At 35.1% G+C, this 24,027-nt stretch overlaps 1 protein-coding gene across 5 annotated transcripts in view; it reads right to left on the bottom strand.

Annotated features, from left to right (window-relative positions):
- The window catches only part of ATP11A (ATPase phospholipid transporting 11A), a gene marked incomplete at its 3' end in the record, with an annotated part of 117,650 nt that overhangs the window by 7,184 nt on the left and 86,439 nt on the right, over positions 1-24,027 (bottom strand). For 4 of the 5 annotated variants that reach the window (XM_083854385.1, XM_083854386.1, XM_083854387.1 and 1 more), the window contains 13 exons: positions 22,743-22,816; positions 22,399-22,502; positions 20,757-20,938; positions 20,016-20,267; positions 17,959-18,133; positions 16,624-16,726; positions 16,222-16,367; positions 15,196-15,255; positions 13,500-13,627; positions 11,654-11,789; positions 5,853-5,918; positions 5,461-5,564; positions 3,516-3,681 (listed from right to left, as the gene is read on the bottom strand). In XM_083854385.1, coding sequence (XP_083710511.1) covers positions 3,516-3,681; positions 5,461-5,564; positions 5,853-5,918; positions 11,654-11,789; positions 13,500-13,627; positions 15,196-15,255; positions 16,222-16,367; positions 16,624-16,726; positions 17,959-18,133; positions 20,016-20,267; positions 20,757-20,938; positions 22,399-22,502; positions 22,743-22,816 — 1,696 coding nt within the window. Of the gene's footprint in view, positions 1-2,018; positions 2,097-3,515; positions 3,682-5,460; positions 5,565-5,852; positions 5,919-11,653; positions 11,790-13,499; positions 13,628-15,195; positions 15,256-16,221; positions 16,368-16,623; positions 16,727-17,958; positions 18,134-20,015; positions 20,268-20,756; positions 20,939-22,398; positions 22,503-22,742; positions 22,817-24,027 lie in introns of those variants that run through there. The other variant, XM_083854389.1, reaches the window with a different exon arrangement.

Below are 24,027 nucleotides of genomic sequence, written 5' to 3'. Positions count from 1 at the left end.
GAACACTCCTCTGAGTGCCCAGTGCAGTTACTCAACAGCAGCTAAGCCCACTGCAGAACAGAAGAATGATGAATCTCCAGAGAAGCTTCCCCAGGCAAAAGGACCACTTTGAGTTTCCCCAGGTGCAGCAAAGGGTAAAAATCTCATAACATTGCTGATGGCCCAAGCTTCTGATTGAGTGAAAGCGAAGTAAAAAATCAAGTAAAAAAGAGAAAAAGAAAAATACTTTTTTAAAAGGGGATGAAAGTACAGAAGTAATTTACAGTTCAGAAGCTAAACACCTGGTATTTCAGCTACCAAATACTTGGAATTACTGAAACACTGTCAGTCAAAGTGAAAACTATAAAAATGGAAATCGGATAATTTAAATTGAATTTATATTTTCCGTAACAGAGCAGCTGAAATTCTGCTACTAACAAAACAAGAATAAAAAAAAGAAAATATAATCAAAGTAGATTGGATATATTAAAAAAAGATACCCTATTACTTTTTAAAAGTAAAAGCTGAAAGAAACCTCACAGCTGCACAATCACTAGTTAAAGCACAAAATTCAGTTTGTCATTGAGCCAGAGTTGCAGAGACTACATGTAAAAGAAATAAGTAGATTTTGACTGGAATTACCAAAAGGCAACAGATTCCTCCAAAGCTTTTGCAGAAGTAGTGTTTTAGCCCAAGAAAACAGTTGATATGTGCATATATATAATTATTAATATACATGCACATATATATATTTCTATATACATATATGTATGTATATACACATATATCTGTATGTGTGTGTGTATATATATCTCTCAGGAAAGCTCTCTGAAAAAACCCCAGAGCTATATGTGGTATGTTTAAAAACATCTAAATGTTAATGATGGCAAACAATCACTCACCACACACTGGAGTGACTCTCCATAACTGAATACATTGAAAAATTTAGAAGTATAAGAACTGCATCAAAGGCTTAATGCATTTTTATTGCCTGAGTAGAACTAATTTAGTAACCTGGGAAATGGTTACTAGTCCTATGTTAGTCTTTTCAATTGTTCCCGAAGCCTTTTTGTTATAAAGAAAACAATATCACTTTTTGGAATGCAGTGCATTTTAAATAATTATTTTTAATCTCAGTTCAAACCAATCCTAAGGCACTTAAGAGACAATTTTAGTCAGAATTTTCAATAGTGAAAAAAAATATTTTTCCTCTAATTTACATAATTGCAGTAAATTTTATTGACTATATATTTTTGAGGGGGAAAGAAGGAGGAAAAACATTTTTTATCTTAACCACTTAAGAAAGAAAGATTTAAAATCCTCAGTAGAAACCAACAGTCTCTGAATATTAAGTACAAAATAGTTTTCTTGCAGACTGTAGGGGAAACAAGATTTACTAGCATTTCTTTTACTTTTATATTAAATAATGTCATAAGCTTTCTGATCTTGAGATGTTTTCTGTCTAGAAAGAGAATAGAATTTAATAAAAGGGAATATAAGGAAAGCTCAAAGTTTCAAAATACATTATTGAAAAAGAAAAAAACTGCATTTTCTAGCAGCAGAGAAGATACATTTATGTATTCCAAAGACTGTGTAAGTGGTTTCCAGTACTACATTTTCTGTATGCTAGCAACATCAGCCTAATCAGAATTATCACTTGTTTATGTGGCCACCATCCTACTTATTCAGGTACAGTGGAAACACAACATGCATTCATCTACAGACAGACTAATAATTAAAATGAGTGTATAAGAGTCATAGATTCCTGAGACAGAAACTTTCTGTAAAATGCAGGAAGAACAGTGACAAAAATTGATAATGACAGTGATGGACTGTGACAACAATTCAAACAATCTTTGAGATACACAGAAGGAAAAAAACTATACTAAAAAGTATTCCTCAAAATAAAGTTGACATGAATCACAAATGGAGATAATGAATGAGTATGGTAAATAACTTATGATGATAAACTTTATGAAGTCCTTTGAATGAAATGGCCAAGCATGCAGAAAGGCAGAAAAAAGTCACCTTTTGTTCCATTAGAAACTTAGACTGCTTGAAGTCTGAGAAAGCATAAAGATGGTGGACTGCTCAACAGAAAGGCACTGATGTTTAGTCTGATTTCCCCAGAAGATTGTAGGAAGCAATCGAACACATCATTTATGTTTAAAGCAAGGTAGCAGTTATTTAGAGAAAGCAGATTGGAAGACAGGAAGAAACAAAGAGAGGGAAGAAGAAACACAAGCAATATAACTGGTTAAAAATCACAGATCTTTGACTAAATATTAAAAAATGAATATTGCCAGTGTTGAGCCCAAAGTCTGCTTTACTATTGATTCATTTTCCAGTACTAATACACAGTATCTGTAAGAAATGCTATGATACCTTTGTTAGAGTGTTTTATTTACTAGCTTGTTTCTTTACCTTAACCCTTGCTCATTCTCTCTTTAGACTTTTAAATTAACTATTCAGAATCTATACTGAGGTCAACTCCTTCCACAAGTAGTACAAATGGAAAAGAGACATCTAAGATCTCCAAATGAAAAAAAAACATTAAATATTGATCTGCCTGGGAATGCTTTCCTGCTATTCTTTATTCATTCTTGAAGTGAGGCATTATTACACCTGTATATTCTAGGAATACAAAGCAGTGGCAGAGGGTTTTAGATTTGCCACAGGGATATTTTGTTTTCCATGGTAGCAAAGTTCCTTTATTCCTTTCCTCTTAATGCAAAGTACCTTCTCAATTAAACATCAAAATCCTACCTAATCCCTTCCGTTGTTGGTAACTCTTTCTTTTAACCTACTGGTGGCAGCTGATGGGCTGAAAAGGGCAAGGGCAGTAACATTAGGTTTAAAGTTCAGCACCTCTACTGTCCTTCACATTCTAACATATATAATATATAAAAGTTTACTGTGCTTAAAATACAGCAGACATTTTCTACTCATGTCCTTCCCACAGAACCTGGCTTCATCTCCAGCCTTAGAGGAGCTGGCCTGTATTTATACAGTCATTTCTCCTTTTGGGCTGATCAGATGAAAGAGAATAGATTTTAAAATCCTCCTCCCATTTGCACAGCAAGGCACATTTATGTACAAATAATGCATCAGAACAAGCAAAATATAAGTTGAAATACAAAAGAGGAAAAAATTATTAATAGGAGTAAGTTTTAATACATGTGGTTTTTTAACAGGCATCAGTATGTTATCAGATGTAAGTGCCTCTTATCTACCCTTATGGAGATCCCAATCCCCCTTGCTCTTCTTATCTCCTCAAATCAAAAATCATGTTGAGCCATGTAGCTCATCCCACCATCCTCATTAGCTGATTTCTCTGTGGTTGCTGCTATGGAGGCACAAGTGTTGCCTCAGGATTCAGGTTAATGCCACCATGTAAATAACAGGCAGCATCTTTCACCATATTGTTCAGACACCACAGATGGGAAACCTCTGCTCTAATCTCTGACCTTGGTGTAGGTGATCAGGCATTTGTAATACAAAAACCCCCTAACTTCACAATGAAAAAGATTATTTACCTGGATTCTTTCTGTTGCTGTAGGCCACAACTGCCTGCATAAGACCTTCTTCAGAACATCTGGAAGAAGGCTGACGGTTATGAGCAGAATTATACCCAGCCATGCAGGACCACTGGACAGCATTTGCATGAACACGTAATACATCCTCTGATAATTGAGAAAAGGCCTGGGAGGAAAAAAGATAAAATAATTATTACACCTCAGTACACAAAAGAAAAGATGACAGTATTAAATATAAGAATTATGCCAATGATGAATTACTTCAGGTTCAGTTTCCCAGTTTGTGGGAGTTCATCCATCCCAGTCTTCTGAAATGGAGAGCTAACCATGCATCATCTGGAGAGAACTACCTTCCTTTTGTCTTCCAGACTGCAGGACTGCAGGAAATATGCTGTCCCCTCCCTGCCACAGTGTCTCTCCCTTGCAAAGTTAAATTAAGTTCATTCTTAACGTGTTTATGCTCTTAAATGTACTCTCATCTTCCCCCAGGTATTTTCCACCTTTCTTCTGTGTCTCACCCACCATTCCCCTGGTCTTTGCCAAGGCACACTGCTTTGTATGTATCCTCAGAGTAAGGCTTGTTAACCACACTTGTTTTCATACCTCTCAGGCTCCCCTAAGCATCTCTAATGCTTTCATGTTATTCTCCCCATCTTGCTCACCACGTTGTTAATCCAACCACACTATTAATACCTTCTCTTCAGTATCTCCCTGTATTCCATGCAGTTGCATGATCATTAAAATGCCATCACTGTATGTTACTGGGAATCAGAGGCCATAATCATTGAGAGCCAAGATCAAGGACAGTTTGCAGCAACACTGCAGTGTAAAACCAGTAGGGCAGTTTCCTGACAGTTTCCAAAATTTCATAGTATTTACATACTAAAAAGGTAACTAAGCTAAAATACATTTTTATATACACACAGTCACATCTCTAATACACAGCAGCAAGGTTGGTTGGAAAACATTATCTGGGAAAATGTCACTTCTGCAAACAGATGCTGAAGAAACTGAGATCTGATATTACTAGAAAAAAAAAAAGAGGCAGCTAAATATCCAAGGAGTTAAGAGGTAGTTACTCATTTGCAAAAGACACCCTAAATACAAAGCCCTTTTCTAAATTAAATGGCATCTTAATGACAAAGCAATAGTTAGTCCCCACCCTCTCTGGTCCCCCAAAATATTGTGTAATCAAAGTAGAATTACTCCAGCAGTAGTTCAAAAGATGGCCTTGTAACTGACATCTCTACAAGTGTGAAACAAAATTTCCAGCTCCTGATGGCAATCAGGTACAGTAAGGAACTGAACTTGTTCCAGCTTGATTTCCTTTCCAAAAACTTTGGTTTCAAGTACACAGAACTTTTAATAGCAAAACACCCCAATACTTTAAATTGGCTATGCACAAGAATTATACTGATTCTTACAAAGCTTCTTGCCAACATCAATAAGTAGGCAATCAGACACCTACAGTAACTCCACTTTGCTAAGTAAGGAGGCAAAACAGTGAGCTCAAACACAGGACTGACTCTTGGACATCCACATCACTTCAATATTGAGTCCCACTCCCTATCTCTAGTTTTGACTGCTACAGCTAGCTTCCAACACAAGCCCAGCAGGTAGATGGGTAGTCACCAACTGCACAGTCATTGACCTATTCTGTGACCTTTTGACTCAGAAAGGCAACATCAGCTCCTTGAAGCAACCCTTGGGCTGCTTTTGACTGACACTACTGAGATAAACCCAGTAGTAGTCTGGGGTCTGATACTCTCCTTGTATTCTTCTTTTATAAGATTTTAGCAGACATTCATTGATAGAAGAGCTGAGCACTGTCCAGAGTTCTGCATTGTATAAAGGCTATATTTAATTCTGTGACAAAAAGGTGAAATATTAACAGCTTTGTTTCTGAAACAACTTTTGCAATGCAATTAATATTAGGGGCTCATACCAAATAATTCCTCCCCAGAGCAGAGAAAAGACAATGTAGAATACCAGTGATCCCCAGATCATGAAGTGATTTATCCACGTCCAATAATGTGTATCTAGTGCAAGCTGAAAAAAAGAGATATTATATGATGTTATTACTATCTAGACACAACAAGAATTCCAAGCAGGAGCTAAAACAGAATTATACCTTTTGAAAATAGGGAAGAATTCTACACAGTATTAGTTAAAAACATCTTTGAAGTTTGAGCACAGTTAAGAAGGCACAGATAGCAAACTCTTTACTTAAAGTAATAAAACAATGCATGGTAATAGAAAGAAATCAATATAAGAAAGCAACAATTAAAAAAACAAGTTTTAAGAAAGTTTCAGTGGATAAAATACAGCATACCTTACCTTAAATGTAACCGTGAATACAAGCACAGTGAAGACCACTGTTCCAAAGGTCCAAGTTCCAAACATCTATAAAAAATGGTCCAAAGCAGTTATAGGCAATATTGTCCACTGTGTTGTGAATTGTTCAGAGTAAACATCTTAAAGCTTAGTATTGCTTTGTATCATGAACTGACATTTGAGCAAAAACTTAATTCCTGCATGATCTATCCAGTGCAAAGTTATGTGGTTATTTGCTCTGTGTGTACACACCTCAGATTTCAGACAGCCAGAAAAGGACCATAACCAATGCTCTGAACCTGAAGTTCACATATGTATTTCCTAATAAAAAATCAAGGGTAGCACATTTAACAAATCATTGAGATTGAAAAACAAACTGCAGTCATTTCATCAATCTTCTTGGACGTCATATTTTTTCCGATTTCCCTTCTCTGTTGGATGTCCTTGGCATCCAACAATTTCTTGGAGGTTCAACAGCATGTTATACAGATAAGCATAACAATGTTATAACCATACAAGTACAAAAATGTCCGCATATGTTTTAAGATAAAACCCTTTTAACTTGTGTTCATTTTCTCCCCACTTGCATAATGACATAGAAACACTTCAGCTTTTCAAGTGGGCAGAAATGACCATTAATGCTGATGCAGGGAAGAACTAGTGGTGAATACTGTCACAGAGGATAGCTTGGACTTCAGCAGCTACCAGATGACCAGGTTCAGGATCCAGAGAAATACTGGGAAAGTAAGCAATAGTTAGGACACTGTATTTTAGAAGAGACTGTGTTTGATTCAGGGTATTGCACCCATGAAAGAGAAGTGTCCAAGAGATCTGAATTACTTGGAAGGGTAACTGTTGAGATCTCATGAACTCCCTTCTGCAGTTACGACTTCAAGAGTGAGACAACTTCCATGCAGGCATGGAATTTCAGCAGAATATTCAGTTGGCAAAGTAGAATGTTACTGCATGGACAAAAAGACAAAATGGGAACATTCAAGAGATGACAATGTAGCATACAGCATAAAAGCAGAGGAACGAAACACAGACAAAACTCAGTTCTACCTAGGATTACTGAGGGGTGTTGAGGGAGACAAAAAGGATATTTACAGATATCCTAGTTTCAAAGGAAGAATGCCAGTCCGCTGATATAGTGGTAAGACAACCTAGTGCAAGGTTTCAAAGAAAATGCTCAATTACTCAATACTCTGGATATTAGTCTTCACAAGCAAGACCTGCTCCTTGCATTTAGCAGTAAAGCTTGGGAAGAAAAGGAGCAGGTAATAGTGTGGGACCAACAGGTTGAGTTGTTCTTAAGGAGGAAAAGCAGTGGATCCAATATATTTTGAATTTAACAAGGCATTTGACACTTGGACACTTGGACAATAAGGAAGCAGGGGCTGGCTAAATGGACTACTACTACAGCTGAAAACTGATTGAACCACTGGATTCAAAAGTTCCTGATGGATGGCTGGCTTATGTTAATCAGTCAACCACACTATGAATAGCAAACTGGGCTGGAAATCGTGGAATATCCCTGTCAGTAACTGGATGATGACAGACTATCATTAGCAAACTACCAGGTGGTATAAAAATAGAGAATAGCTGAAATAATGAATGACAGAGTTTCAATCCAGAAGGACCTCTGCTGATTTGAGAAGCAGCTAACAGATACCTTACAGAATTAAGTAAGGAGAAGTGCAAAGATTTATGCCTATGATGGAGTAGCAATCCAGCAACTGACTGGCTGTGCAACGATCCTGCTGAAAAGGAAGTTGCAGTGGGGTTATGTGGACCCCAGGCTGAATACAAGCCTATATTGTGCCCTCTTTATACATAAGGTAAACTGCACAGCAACTGGGAGGAACATGGACACTGAAGAAAGGCTTTTATTCCCATCTACGTGGCTACAGTGAGGTTGAACCTGGAACACTGCTCGATTTTGGGCCCCTCAGTTCATGAGTGATGTGAAAAAAATAGGAAATGGTCAGTGGCAGATAACCAAGGCATTTAGCAGCCTACAGCTCTTCTGCAAAGAGGGGCACAGCACTTAGTCTGGTGAAGGGAAGGTTGAGAAAATCTAGCAGCTGCCCACAAATACCTGAAGAACTACAAAGATGAAGAACTGGAACAAATCTCTCTTCAACAACAAGAAATATTCTGTTTAGGTATTGTGAGAAACTTTTCCACCATGAAGACAGAAAAACATTGGAATAGGTTGCCCTGGAAGGTTATGGAATCTGCATCTTCAGAGATACTGAAAACCTGAAAAAGACTAGACAAAGCCTTCAGCAAATTGATTTTAATTAGCCCTGCACAGAGCAGTGGTTGAACTGGATCATGTCCTATCTACACTTTTCTGTATGAGCTCACCCAATATTACATGACAGGGTATCCATGTGGGAAGTTGATCACACAAATACGATGTTGCATCAAAAATTGTGAAAGAAGACCACAGCCAGCCACAGGACATAAATCAGTAGGAAGCTAGGCTAAGATAATGCAATCAACTGTGAATGGAAAAAAAACCTAAAATAAACAAATTACTGGCCAAAAGATTAATTATTCTCCATAATCATTTCACTATTCTAAAACTACTTACTGTGTGACGGAGTCTATTGAACACTAACTAGATAAAAAATTCAGAAAATCTTCAGCATTTTGATCTTTTACTTCAATGTGTAATAGGCACATGCCATCATTCTACTTTCCGTGCCCTATAAAAACCTTTGCAGTTAACACCAGACAGGAATCTGGATCAGCAACTTCCAATCATTCTGTTTACCAATTTGCTTCTTGCAGTTAAATTTTACAATATTCTAGTGTCATAACCTCTCAGAGACCCTACTGTCAGTCTAAGTTTCTGCATACTGAACAAATTCGGCCATATTTGCAATAAAAGCTGCTAGATGAAATAAAGAATTTGAAACAACCTTTCCCTGTCTGTTAGGCTAGACAGAAAACACTGGTCTGCAAATAAACCCCTCTATCCACCCATCTTATTGACTCAGAAAGTGAAGTCCCAGCACAGGGACGAGATCCATAAAGCTGCTACTTTGGCACAGAGAAAGGTAAGTAAAGCAATATGGGAAAGTGTGAGTTACAAGAATTCACAACGTCTTTTTAGCATTGAATGTCTCAAGGTACTACTCATGCCTTCAGGCAATGAATCATTCTTTTCTAAGTCTGTTTGTTAACATCTAGTTTATTAACAACTATTTTCTTATGTCCTGCACCCAGCCTATCCAAAATTTCCCTTCCTCCTCCTGTGACTGTATTTGTTGATGTTCCATGTTCCAGTTCAGCATTCTGCTCACCTATCTTCCTTCTTGTTTTGTATTTCTCATTCTGTTACTCTTTTTTACTTGGTCTCTTCTCAACCCAGCTTAATTGCATTTAATGTACTCTGTATCAAACGTTAAAATAAAGAAAATCACCCAGGAAATACATTTTATTATATGGGTAAACTAAGATGACATTTGCAATCTGCAATGACTTCTACAGTGCCTCCCTTTCTTCTTACCTTTCTTCTGTAGTTCGTTTCTAACTAGTTGGTTTTTGCAACACCAACCTTGATGCCCTATCCATAGTGGAACATCATACACACAAATCAGTATCACAAATTAATAACAATTGATAGGAGATAAATCTTTGGCATCTTAGTTTTGCTTACTAGAAAATGACCAATGGAGGCATTTATGAAGTAGATCTCAGTAATTTGAAGTATATGTTTCCATTATTCTAGTAATATCATACTACAGGAAGCAAACAGTTTCAAACTAATTTCAAAACACTGAGAAACATTTTGGGGGGAACTGTGTTTGGAGGCAAGCTTAATGATATGTTCATTTTAGTCTGACAGGCATCATTGTATGGGAAAGATACTGACTTTGTTCATTTTTTACTAATTTTGTGATAATAGTGATTAGTTCATTTGTGGGGAAAAAAAAATCAAAATTTTTCCTTTAGTACCTATTTTAACAATCTGGAACTTGACTTGTATCATTACATATCACTTATGGCATTAGTGTTACTGTCACCTCTTTTTTATGTTCTTTACTGCTTTTTATCTTTTCCCTGTTCAATGATAACATTTTTGTTGCAGTAGCAAACCTTTCAAACCTTCAAATTCATCAATGACTTTTTCCAGATGTAAGGGTAATTTAAAAACTGGGAAATAGCTATTAACACCTATTAGCATTCATGGGTGTATAAACTCACATACCTGTCTCTGACTATTCCTGAACACTTGAAATTTTCAAACCTTTAAAACTAAAATTTCAACTCAATATCTCCCAAGTTTTATACAAAAACACAGCCATGCATCCCCAATAAAGACAAATTTTCTAACACAGACACTCAAGACTCAGAATGTCTCCCCAACACATTATCTTCAAATGTTAACATGAGTATCTGGTTGTAGACTTCAACATTTGAAATTTGAGAATTCAGCATTAATCTGACTTTAGAGCCTTAGAATTAGATTGAATGTGTGCAATGAAAGACAACTACAATTTCAGAAAGGAACTGAGCCAGAATATTTGCAATACAAACTGTTTACAAGATTGGTACAGGTACAATAAGTCTAATTTTCAGTACTGTAAGTATACAGTGACGAAGAATTTTGGACATCTAGCAGAGAGCATAATGGTACCAAAAAAAGCTGTAGAGCACTGTACAGTTCTGTCTCGAGGAAGTTCATTCTGTCCTTACATAAAATCCTTTTTAACAAGTGTTCTCTCTCAGACTAGAAGTTCATTTCCCTGACAGATGTCCCAAAGGTGGTTTTTAATGGTATCTGAACACTACATTTCTAGCAAACGTGCATGTTGCATACAGGCAACAAAACTGTGTAGGGTTTATTTTTTCTCTCAATTTGAGAATGTTTTTTGAACCTATTAAAGCACACTAAAGCATAAGCTGTAAAAAATTTCTACAGCAGAGAGTCAGCAACAAAATGTAGGTTACAGAAAAGCATACAACAGAATAACAAAATGCAAGGAAGCAAAAAGCTTTTTTAGAGTTCATGGTTCTTTACCACACCTCATATACCTCAATATACTTTATACAAAGTTCCTTTTATTTAAACTGCTTATAGAGTAGCTATAAAGAACATTTTCTAACTATAGGCTTAAATGATATTTTACTGCTCTTTAACAGTTTAATTTAAGAACAGTGAAAGATGAAATGGGTATCATGACAAATCCACAATAGTCTTACCATGTGAGTGCTGGTTGTCATTAGCTGAGGATAGGAAGAGAAGCAAGTAGCAAAAAGAAAAAAAGCACACAAATAAAATAGACCAAAATATCAATGGATAAAATAAATAAAATGCAAAAGTTCATAAAATTTGCATTCATGTGACTGCAAAGCAAGTAGAGATAGATTATTTTAAGCTGCTATATGTCAAAAATAATTAAACCATTAAAAAGCTTGTTATATTTAAGATCTTTTATGAACATTTATAACTACTCTACCAAGAGTCTTTTGACATGTTAAACAGATATTCATCAGATGGCATGTTAAGTATGGAACTGAAAATTTACTGCATAAATTCAGAAGTAATACGTGGCATTTATGTTATATATTTCTCCTAATTAGTATCCAATCCTATGTCTCTGCTTACTAATACACAGTATGTTTCATTGCATAGTTCAGATTTTGTTAAAGATAATCCATCTATCTTACTGTAAATCATAAAAAGTTATCATCTTGTATGAAATATTGAAGAATACAATTAAAACTAGGTTTATTTCACAATTGGCATTAAAAAAAAATACGATTGACTGATGAAATCCAGCACTAACCTGTCCATTGCTGGTCACAACTGTGTTGTCTAACAATAAATAGGCACCAAAGAAAAATACTAGAGCATCAAACACTCCTAGGAATGTCCAATAAATAAATGCACGCCAGCGCAGCAAAGCATTCTTGGCAACATCTCTGTGTGAAACAAGAAACGTGTTCATTATCAGCAAGTTTGAAAATTACAGATAAAAGAGATCATTCGTATTATTTCTTGAAAACCACCACATTTCCACATTACAACTGCCTACCACTTCAAATCTAAGTCCTACCTCAAAACACACTCTTTATTTATTTTTATTTAATTCTTACGAAACCCTTTTTACTGCTCCCTGTAATTCTGCTTATTTCAACAATGGTAAACTCCCCGTGCTGTACCCATTTACTTTTCATTCTTTTTACAGAAGGTATCTCTTTTCCAGTGCTTGCTGTGCATGTCATGATCCACTGCAGATATTAAATGGAAACACTAGAGGTCTCTGGAGACTTTGCTTTATTTCCCCTAGGATATTTATATACAGACTACTGCAACAAAATAAAACATTAATTTTATTTTGGAATGTGAAACAAGGGGTTTGCAGTTGACTTGAAGCTTCAGGTCAAACAGAGTTTCTTGAATGTTTTTCGACAAAAACATACAGGGATTTGTCAGGAACTCTTCACTAACATGCATTTTCTTACTACAGAAAATTATAAATGTTACAACTTCAGTTCTTGCCCACAGAGGGGGTATGCATCAACTTGGCAAATAGTATAGAACGTATCAGAGCATATCAGGACACAGTGAAATGAAAACCCTGAGTTACAGAAACATTTACTCTGTACTTTCATCATATGAACTTTAAAGACTGTCTGATGACCATATAAAGTAATTTCTTTCCAGAGATTAACAATATAGAGTGCAAACCCTTATGTGGCCAACAATAACCTCATCTGGCCAGAACAATCACTATTGCCCAGAACAGTTTAGCAATAGGCTCTATTAGGTATCAAAACCTACAAGTTTCTGACAAATAAGCTCTGCTAACTTTCATAAACCAAAAAAAGGCTTCTGAACTACCATTTCAAAATTAAAAACATTCAAAACATCAAAGAGAAAATAAAAACATTACTGTTGGAACTCAACAGTAATCTCTTGGATTCCTCTTCAATTCCACTGGTAAAATCGTATCACTATATTGATTAATATCACTTCTTTCAAAGACTGTTTTTCCTTTGATTATCTACTGTTACCCCTCCCTCAAATGTACTGGCTTTGCAGCTACACGGATCTAAACTGGGCGCTGTTCCTAATTTAGACGGCCAAATGCAGTTAATTGGCAAGAACTGTATTCCAAGTGGTTAAGAACCTAAACAAGTCAATTCCAATGCCCAGAAGTGAGTCAACAATATGCAGAGGACAATGCAGGACATGACACAGAATACATCCTCTGATACACTAACACTCAGTCATCTTTTCTTTCAGAATAAAACATGTATATAGAAAAAAACCAGCATGCTTTCTTTTTCTAAAATACTTCTGTTCCCCATGTTTTCTCCCCATGGTTGGAGGACATAAAGAGTACTAAAATAAATCTCCTAATTTGATTTTGTTAAACAGTAATTTTTATTTTACTCTATCTCCCTTTGTAGCAAATGCATGGTGTGGTTTGTAAATGTGCATGTAAAAATACATGTTTATCTATTGTACTTTGTAGGCCATGCACGTGGTCTTCAACACTTCTGTTGCAGTGTATCTCATGTTCTACTGTATCCTTGTGGTACAGAAATCCTGAGGATTTCCACTGTAACAGACACAGATCCCACAACTGAACAGTCAAACTTTGGGGTACAGTGTTTTAATTTTACCTGTACAGGGAAGGCTCTCTCTTGAGTGTGTCTGGACTGACATGTTGTTCCATTAGACTGTACAAGAGGATAGGAAGGGAGGTGAAGCTGATATTGTACAGTGTTAGATACGCAGTATCATACAAAGTCTGTAGATGGAAAAGAATTAAATCAACTACTTTTAATTTAAAATTAAATCCTCTGCATGAGACTTGATTTAAAATGAATGTGTGAACCTCTGCAGGAAACCAAAGTTATATTCCTTCAGAATGGAGGAAAATACCTCTGAACAGATATAGGCAAATATCCCTAAACAAATACCCCTAACTGATATAGGGCACAACTCTCCACTTGTATCCCATTTACCTGGAGGAAAAAGATCAGCTAAAAAAATCCATTTCATGAACCAGTCATAGCCACATACTGGCTCCTCCTATTGTTTCAGCTGTAATATCAACTCCAAAGTACCCAAACTGAACAGCACATTCCTGTAGAGGCAGAAATTCTTCTCTGACAGAACATCCATATATCTCCCTCCCCTTTTATCACCTCACTGTCTATAAAACTTAGAGATATTCGGAACTCCAGAGGTTGTTCAGCTGTGTGTGACTGCAACAAGCTTCACAAAGAAACATTGCAATGTGTCTTTAATTCTTCTTCTCTCTGAGATACTTTCTCATATATGTATCAGTGTGCCCTCAATCCTACCATATCACCACACAAAAAGAGCTGTTTATGTTCCAAAACCTATTTAGTAATCACTTATTCTGGAAAAATTGCTATCAAAACCCCCTTTTTAATTCAAAATTGTTTATCACTTAAAAGGAGAAAAATTAAGCTAAATTTTCATAACACATGCTTTCATATCTAAATCCTAATAATGCTTTATAAAAACCTACAAAATTTTCACTGGTTGTTTGAAACAGAAACCAAAACAAAAAAAAACCAGTTTCATCATTTTAAGTCCTCCTGAGGCTTTCTTTAAACAAATTCAAAGCAATAGTACTATTTTCCCCCAATTAAATCCAATTCTCACTCAATTTAATACTGAAAATATAAAACCTTTTTGTCTAACTTCAGTGATTCATTCCTTTGGGTTTTACTCTCTCATTCAAAAGAAAGAAGACATAGATCCTTTCTACATAAATTAGATGAGAAGAAGGGAGAAGAGAAAATAAACAAAAATTTAGGAAAGCAAATACTAGACTGTCTCCTGAATGATGGCACTTTCCTGGTGAGCAACAGCTCACTTTTCCTCTCTTTTTCAATTTTTGTATTTTCTTTCCAGTTGATTGAATGCTGCTATTCATTTGAAATTTGTAATTCATACCTGTTCATGCTAGAGAAGACTAGTTCATTCTCTCATTTTCATTCCAGATTCTAAAAATTAACAACTGATTCAATTACTCATCTTTCAGGACTTCCTCCATTTGTGTCCAGTAGGCTTAAATCTAACTGACTTGTATGTTTCCCAAAAACACTTCTCTTTGCACTGCCATTTCCAAATACTGTATTTCTGTATTCCTTGACTTTAACATTGCTTTTATGATAATTCATAAAACTGACTTCTGTAACTTAAATGCAGTTGCCACTGAATCCCACATGAACCAAAAGTGATGTTCTTTGTGTAAATTAACACTAAATTCTCAGGAAGATTCTTTTTTGTTAAAAAAAGCAAAAGAGAAAACATGACATTGACAGAAAAAGATAAACTAACCTGTTGTGAAAACCCACAGAAGAACTGATATAAAAACTGAGGAAAAATGAAGCAGACATTCTGAAAAACAAAGTGACTGTTGTCAAGCAAAATGGAAGAACTAATTTATATACAATGCTACAGATATGTATATCATAGTTTTACAACACTAACAATAGTGAGCACTGCAGAAACAGTAGAAAAAACTACATATATTAAACCCTAACAGTCACATCTTGCAGTAATACTGTTAGGAAAAAAATACTTAAAATATTTTCAAAACAATCTTACAAGGCTACATTTTGAAAATTCAAGGGCAGTGAAATTTGAGATCCAGGAATACAGTTCAGTTAAAGCAAAGCAAAAAAGAGACAATCCACAGGAGAAGATCAACCATGATAACAAGCAAGTATAGATACTCCGATTAGCATGGTTTCCAGCAAAGCAACTCTAAGGTGTTTCTAGCTGTACCCCCACATGTCATCCTCTCCCAATTATACCTATAGTCAAATACTAGAACCCTGCATTATCCTGTTCCTTTCTAGAATCTTCCATTGCTTACTGAAAGAACTCAAATTGGATGCTAACGTTTAGAAATAACAAAACTGTCTAAATAGGGGGACGCTCACTATGAACTTTTGCCACCTACACTATCCTAATGAATTTAGCATAACTTAATTTGCAGTAATGTCTAACTTCTCAAATACTATTTCCAGTGTGAATTAAAATTTTATTATAGAGACAACCTGGAAAGTATTGGAAATAAGCAGACTAGTCTGAGACAGAATTTGTAGGATATAAAAAAATAAGATAAAAACTTTGGTTTCAAATGTAACATTTATTACAGAATCTATCTATATAAAAGCTATTTCTCTTCATGTTCAAAATAAAAACAATAATCCCATTTCAGCACTGCATATGGCTCTCAAGAAAATCTCTTTATGTAATGGTTGCTGGTTTGTACCATAAGCTGCAAAAACTGTATATAGTTAGATATTACCATTTAAGTTTTTGAGGTTTATGTAATTAGAGTAACCATTCTCCTACCTTATAAAAGAAGTATTGCACAAGTTCAGATATCCTAATGTAATAAAAATGCCCATGAACAAGTAACATTTTTTTCAAATGTTTAAATTTAGGTATTGCATAGTCACTGTTTCTTGCTGCTTGACGACCTTCTTTGCCAATGATTCCTTTAAAAAACAAAAAAGAGGTGAAGCTATTTAATAACTAAAAAAATACTAAAAAGATATCATTAACTGCAAAATTATATAATAATGCTACTGTAGTGATCTAATGGGAGATCCCAACTGTATCTCATACAAGTCCTAGGATAAATGAACTAAAAGTTGTCTATAACACATATAACCTGATTCCTTGTACCTGTTTTTAAAAAATGGAAGATTTTTATCATTTCACTTGAAATAATATACTAAGGAGCAGGCTTACCTATACCAACATGTGCCTCTAGAATCATACTGACATCATTTGCTCCATCACCAATTGCTAATGTGATTGGATGTTCTTTTGATAACTTAATCAACTTTACAATCTGGAAAAAAAAAAGTGTTAGAAACACCCCTCTGTAATGGTTTGCTTATTTTGCATAAGTGAAACATGAAATAAAAATTACCAAGACAGTTTTTTAAGAAATTCTCTGAAGAACACAAAACTAGCATTACTCAATGCAACAGCTATGCATGAATATCACAGTTTCTTCATGTTATGAAGTATTTGTTCCAAACACTTTTTAAATACTTCCAAGGTACTTTGAGAGAGATGGTACTTTGATGAGAGAAGGAAAAGCCAAATAATGGAAGATGTTATTGAGATTGCTTAATGCTGTGTCAGTGCATCAATAAATTAAGAGTGTTCCAAAGACAGAGTGCATAATTTCAAAGAAATCCTGAAATGAAAGACAAAAAACTTCTGCTTTCTCATCTGTGTTGAACTTTTTTCCTACATTTAAGAAAATATATTGGACTCTGTATGCATATAAAAACTATTGACGTATAAACTGTCCAAAAATTTTCTTCAAATCTCTCCATTACAAATTATCACCTTTGTAAATTTGGCACCGAGTCAGCTGCAACTAAAACTTCCACAAACTTCCAGACAGTTACAGTGCTGGCTATATACATTTGTTAATGTGAATAACGGTTACATTTGCTGTACCTGCACACTGAGAAAATGACATGACAAACTGAAAGAAAAAAGAAATGTGTATTCCAGTACTTCTTTTCTTTAAAAGTTCTTCAGCTATCTTGAGAGGTTTCAGTAATGGAAGGATATGTTTTCACTTGATACAAATGACAAATTTAACAGTGTATGTATACTCAAATGCATGATAATACACACATTTTTTGCCTGCATTCTTCTTGGCTTTCCACTTATGTTAAAAACAGAGAAAATATATCCTTCTGCAGTAATAAGTAACATAGGTTCTTGTAGTGTCAAAAGAGTACAAAGCTTCTTAGGATAAAAAGAGAGCAGTTAGTTCATTTATTAAATAGGTTCATATTAGCATATACCAATCATAAAATTTGAACAGTATGTACCTAAATCAAATTCAAGTGCATAGCCAGATGCTATTTTAGCATACCATAATCTAAACTGCTTACCAGCAGAAATTCTCCCCTCTCTTTTTTTTTTTACTTTTTCCATTTTAGAAGATAGAAAAATGAATGGTAGCATCTCAAGTTACCATAGTAAGTCATAGAGTATTAACCTTTAATATTGACATATGTGCACAGCTAACAAGCAATTATGAAATTAAATACAAACCTGTGCTTTTTGCAGAGGTGCCATTCGACAGCATAACACTGCACTACAGTTTCTGCAAATATTAAGAAAAATCTCTCTGTAGTTACCAGAGCTCCCATCTTGTCTTGGTTTCATTATTAATGATAATGCTGCTCCATCAATAATTAAACCATAATCTTGCGTATCAGTCGAAAGTCTGTTCGGGGATAAAATATAAACTAAGTGTCACTGTAAAATTCTCAGACTCATTTAAAATCTGGCAAAAAGAATTAAGTGAAAATTAACTAACAAAAAAATAATGAGTATAGAATACCACAAAGTTAATACACTTCTAAAGGAATTCCTTGTATAAGACTGATATTTATAATATTTTAAAATTCTGGATTGTGTTGAAAATATTCAGTGCTTCACCAGTTTGGATACATAAATCTGATACCTCAGTGACTTCACCAGTGTGTCTGAGTGTATAATTAATGACTTTTCAGTTTGGTTTGAAAAGATTCCAAGAACTGCCATGAGGTAAACCAAGATGCAGGAATAAAGAAATTTTTGTGGCACATTCCATAACACTCAGGAAAAATAAGTTAAAAGGAAAGACCTTTGGTACTCTGATGAGGAGATTTTTTTTTTCCAAATGTCTACATTTACAAAAGTAAATTGTATCTTGAAGGAAATGCGTAAAAGAAACCAGTTGGCCCACATGGATAAGGCCACAGTCTACATCTGGAGTAGGGATACTTTGCCTTTAGAGTAGTGGCTAAGTCAAATACAGGTTTACTTTTATTTATAATACTAAAATAAAATAATAATTTATGTTTCCTATAATATTACAATATATTCTCATCCATAAAATCTATTAGCAGTATGCCTGTAGTATTTTGAGCATTACTAGAAGTGTAACCACAGAAAGTCACAGGAAGTAATTTATTCACTACTTTATCATAAACTGAACAACGGGGAAAGATAAGATGGTTTGGACTACAAGAACCATTTTCTGTGGCATCCAAACAAGTTATTTCAGAGCACCCTTGCATCTGCCTGCATTACACAGCAGCCTCAGGCTCCAGGTCAACAGTGAATGTTGTATAAATGTACACTGAAGTTTATTTTTACTCTCTTTTCAGTGTTCCAAGGTCATACACTACTGTGCAAGGGGTTTCAACAAACATGGTTTCTCCAAGACCAATGTTTGTGAGAAAAACACCATATTTATTAATATATATTTTAGGCATCTCCATCTTTTTTACTAGGACACAGGCTATTTTTGGCAACTAAGATAAAATTCTGTAAACTACATTTAATAACAGTGCCCAGATATTTTCACCACTTTGCTACCATTGGCACAAATAGGGCAATGCCATTGGTGTAAAATGATATCAAATGAAAAGGTACCATTAAGAAGTTCAAGCAATGTACTGAATGTTTGGTGTATTAGAGTGAAATACTTTTAGCCTGAATTTGAACATACAGGCATAGTCCTGCTATTTTGTATCTTAGTGCTATTCCCCAGCTCTGGAGATAAAAGAAAAAAAAAAACAAACAACCCAATCCAAAGAGTTGTAACATGTAGGAAATTGGTATTCCACAAAAAGTTAAATACACGTTTGATCACACTTTGCAAAACCTGTGGGATTTAAACAAAATGGTACAGATAACATGGAGAAAAATTATTTAACTGAATATACAAATGTTATTGATTAGACTAATGGGGTATAAAGCATAAGGAGAGCTAAGAAAAATTATCTGGCCCAGAGATTTAAGCTGTAAGGCTGAGTTATAGAAAATCTCTGCCAAAATAGTATCACAAATGCTTGTTAATTTCTTGCTAACAGTTTTATGGTGGAAAAATTATTACAGTATCAGTTGTGATTTTTCTTTTAAAAATCAAAGCAGTACCAGAAATGAGATAAAGAACATGACTGAAAACCTAAATTTATCTAAACAAGCTTATGCTTAATCACCATACAATAATTCACATATTAGCAATAGAAACTGAAACATACTGCTGTTCATATCATCATTGTTTGCAAAATGCCCAGAAGACTATTTCTGGCCTGAAAACCCAATTTTTTCCTTACCCTGAGAAGGTATCCCTGGTTAAGCTGCCATTTTGTCTTATGACAGTTTTGTTTAGGTCAAAAAGCACATCGTGTAAACTCTGCTCCTCAATTTTCTTCGTGGTTAGCTCAAGTATTTGTGTATTTCTTCGGAAGAGTTTGCAAGCATAACAAGTAGCTGCAGCAGTTTCCATTTTGTCTCCTGTCAGTACCCAAACTTTAATTCCTGCTTTCTGGAGTGCTTCAATAGTGTCAGCAGCTTTTTCTTGTAGTCTGTAAAGTCAATTGACAACATACATTGATGGATTGCTTAGAAATGAGAAAGGTCTTTACTGAAAGATTTTCATAAACAAAGAAAAAATGTCAATAGAAGTTAACAGATCTAAGAATTTTCCATAAAGTATGACTCCAAAAATGTTTATGTGACTAGTATACACTTTTGAATCTTTTTAAGACCTAAAGACTCTTCCTTCATTTCCTCAATACCCATTTTGAAGTCCTTTCCTCCAAAACTTTTGCCTATAACTTGATCAATAAATCATTATATGCATGTCAGTGGTTCAAATTCACTGATTTTTGTACACTTAGCTATCATTACTTGCTTTCTAGGTTATGAAGTTATCATGTATAACTTTATTAAGCTAATGGTGTGGAATTGATTCAAATAACGGGTTTCCCAAATAAATCTCTAATGCAGAAAAAGAATTCAATTACTTTGTCACCATCACCGAACATAAGAAATCAAGAAATGTACTAACTAACCGATCTTCAACAGCTGTAGCACCAAGTAATATAAAATCTCTTTCTATCTTCTCATACACTTCTGCCAATTTCTTTTCCCGGTCCTGAAGGGCCAACTTTGCACTCTGAAGCAGCTTCTGTACCTTGCTATATTCTTCTGCTGTGAGCTTTTTATATGCAACACACAATGTTCGCAGTCCCTCCTAAAGAAGGCAATCAAAAGAAACAAAATTAATTTTTCAAAACTCTTCTTAGACTTCTTGCTGGTGTTTATGCTGGAGGATTTGAAAAAGGAACTTCATGAAGTGACCAAGTACAGACTGGTAGAGTATAGTATAGACTAGGATATGGTTCAGCTTAATTCTGCTCTGCTCTAGAAGCAGTTACAACCTGATGGACCAACCTCAATCTCCCAGAAGATAAACAGCTCAGTGATCCAACTGGATATATGAGATCACAAGAGAAGGCGAAGTCAAGGTAAAGGCTTCCTTCCTTATGTGTATAATTAGGCAGTGAGTCAGAATAAATAATAGTAATATAAATAGTAGCTCTGCAGCTACTATATATAGGTATACTTTATATACAAGAAGAACACAGATTGTGATGCTGTTTTGCAGCACATCCACGGGCAGGGACCAAACACCACAACTGAAAGTGAAAATCCAACTGTACCATTTCAGTCAAGTGAAAACTAGAATTTAGCTGTGAGTGTTTCAGACTGTATCAAACTTCTGGGCTGTGTGATGAATAAGAAAGGGAGTGTCTAGATTGTATAAGGTGGGGAAAAGCTACAGCAAAGTTTTGCCACCTGAGTCATTTGCCACTCAGTCACCTGAGTTCTCACAACACCATTTAACTGGCACTTCAGCTTCCATCCATCCAGCAGGTCTTTGTATAGTTACTTATTACCAAGCCAAGAATGAGAATTATTAAAATACCTCCCTGTCTCCCTTGATATTGACAAAAGCAGGTGACACTGTAGGCGCTTTTTCCCACATATCTGGAATAATACTTTGTTTTCAGTTTCAGTACTGAATGACAGAAAATTATATGCTATGTAAGACTGGCAATTGTCCTGCATTGTGATGAGTTCTGCGTATTTTTGGACACAACAAAATTCAAATACTACTTCAGGGTAAAACCAAGTTCCGAATTACATTTAAAGGTGATCAGCCAGTTCATAGCTGATTTTTAGCATGCAAAAATATAAGATACACATGATCACTGCACTGTCTCCCCAGAGCTTGTAAAGCAATCAAAGGCAGGAAATCACAGGTGCTAAGGCTGGAGACTGAAACTAGCAACAGTTTTTATGGAGATTTACAGTTTTTCACTTTTCTTCTGTTTAAAAATTAATTTAAACCACAATTGTGAAAATGCCATACTAACAAGCTAACTGATGACCTCTGGTTTAACATACAGCTGTGTATAACTAATGCATTCATATTGCACCACAACTGACATTTAGAAGATGAGATGGAGGACAGATGTAAATAAGGGAGTTGCACAGACTGCTACCCACAAAGCCTGAGTGAACCTTGGCATAGAATAACCTTGGTGCCCGTAAAGAGAAATCTGTTAGCAGATAAAGCAGGCGATCAGAACATTAAATTTCTTTTTGACACTGATATCACGTGAACAGATGAATAAAACAGAATCTTACCACTGCATTGCGTTCTACTCGGGATCGTACTTGCTCAATTTTACCTTCTTTAACCCTAGGAAATATGGAGGAATCTGCTCCCTTACAAAACAGAAATATATCACCTAAAAGAGACAAAATACGGAATTCAAAATGACCAAATATACTTTCTTCAAAAAACATCCAAATTAATAAGCCTTCAAAATGTTTTCTTCTAACTTTTTAATAACATTTTTACTCATGCTAGTACCTGGTCCCTTATTTTATAAAGAAAGGCACACAGACTGTGTTTAATGCTTAACTCTGATAAATCTGAAACAAATTCAAGTGAAACAAAAAAATCTAACAGAAAGTGACAGCCCTACCTGTTGAAGACTTAACAATTACACTCATTCGCCGTCTCACAGAATCAAAACTGAAAACCTCTAATAATTCAAACCTGAAACAGATCAAGCATATAAATTAAGCATTACTTCTAACATGGAAGATTATGTTGAGTACTATGGAATATGGAACTAGTACAGAATGAAACAGACGGTTGCAAATAATAAATAAAGAAAGCTCTTAGCTCCTAATTGCTTAAACTAGAACTTGTGATGTCTAAGTATGTTCAGATGTATAGTCAATCTAATTTATTTAAGTAGAAGACTAGAAACCTTGCAGCAGAGCACCATACTGATTATAAAGTGAGTTTCTATGTATAATACAGAGACATAGCCTTAGAACTTGAAATGCATGCTTACACGCAAGTCTTTATTTTATATTTTTTTTTAATTTTTACTATTCTTAATCTCCCAGAAGTGCTGACTTAATTTCATAATCTTGCTCAAATGTTGGTAATTTATTCAAGTGAAAAAAACCCACCTACTTCTATTTATTGGTTTTATACTTGCCATTATTTCTATGGTTTGATTTTATCACATGTTCCTTTCCTTTCTAAGAGGGAAAATGAACACAAGCTCCTGTCGCACTGTTTTGTTTTCAGCAGTTTGTACACTTCTATCATTTACCCTCTTACCTATTTCCATTAATTTAAGAGAGCTTCTCTTTTTCCAGCACAAACATAAGCAATCTAATCATTAATCCCAACTTTTTCAGGATTTGTCTCTGTCCAGATCTGCTTGTTTAATTACATCCTTCAGTTCTAAGTCCTTTTAATGCCCTAGAACTCAGACCTGTGCAAAGCTACATCAGGCCTATGTCTACAAATTGTGATGCATTTGGGAGAAAACTCTCAATTATTACAGTGCTTTCTTCTGAGTCACCAAATGGTACTGACTCCAGTTCTTATGAGCTGAGCCAAAAAAGTCAGAAGTAGCCTTTGGGCAAAATTCTCCATATTATCCTAAAAGGGGGTAAAATAACAGCAGGGTTCCTATATTTGTGTCCAAGAGTCCCTGTGTAGTTAGGAGAGTACCCAAGCAGGAAGATCCAGATACAAAACAGACTTAACCAGCAAACATCTAGAGAAGTGTAAGGTGAATCGTTAAGGGTATATGTATACCACGGAACAGCTGTACTATTTAAATGTTATTGAAAATTTGGCTCATACTATGGTCCACAAAATTTATTCTACAGATATTACCCTCCTGTAAATTCCATGGATTATTTGTGAACAACAAATTGGGTACACAGCATTTTCTACTAAGA

Source organism: Zosterops lateralis (assembly GCF_965231275.1).
Source record: "Zosterops lateralis genome assembly, chromosome: 2".
NCBI lineage: Eukaryota > Metazoa > Chordata > Aves > Passeriformes > Zosteropidae > Zosterops > Zosterops lateralis.
This window is presented reverse-complemented; position numbering and strand designations above follow the sequence as displayed.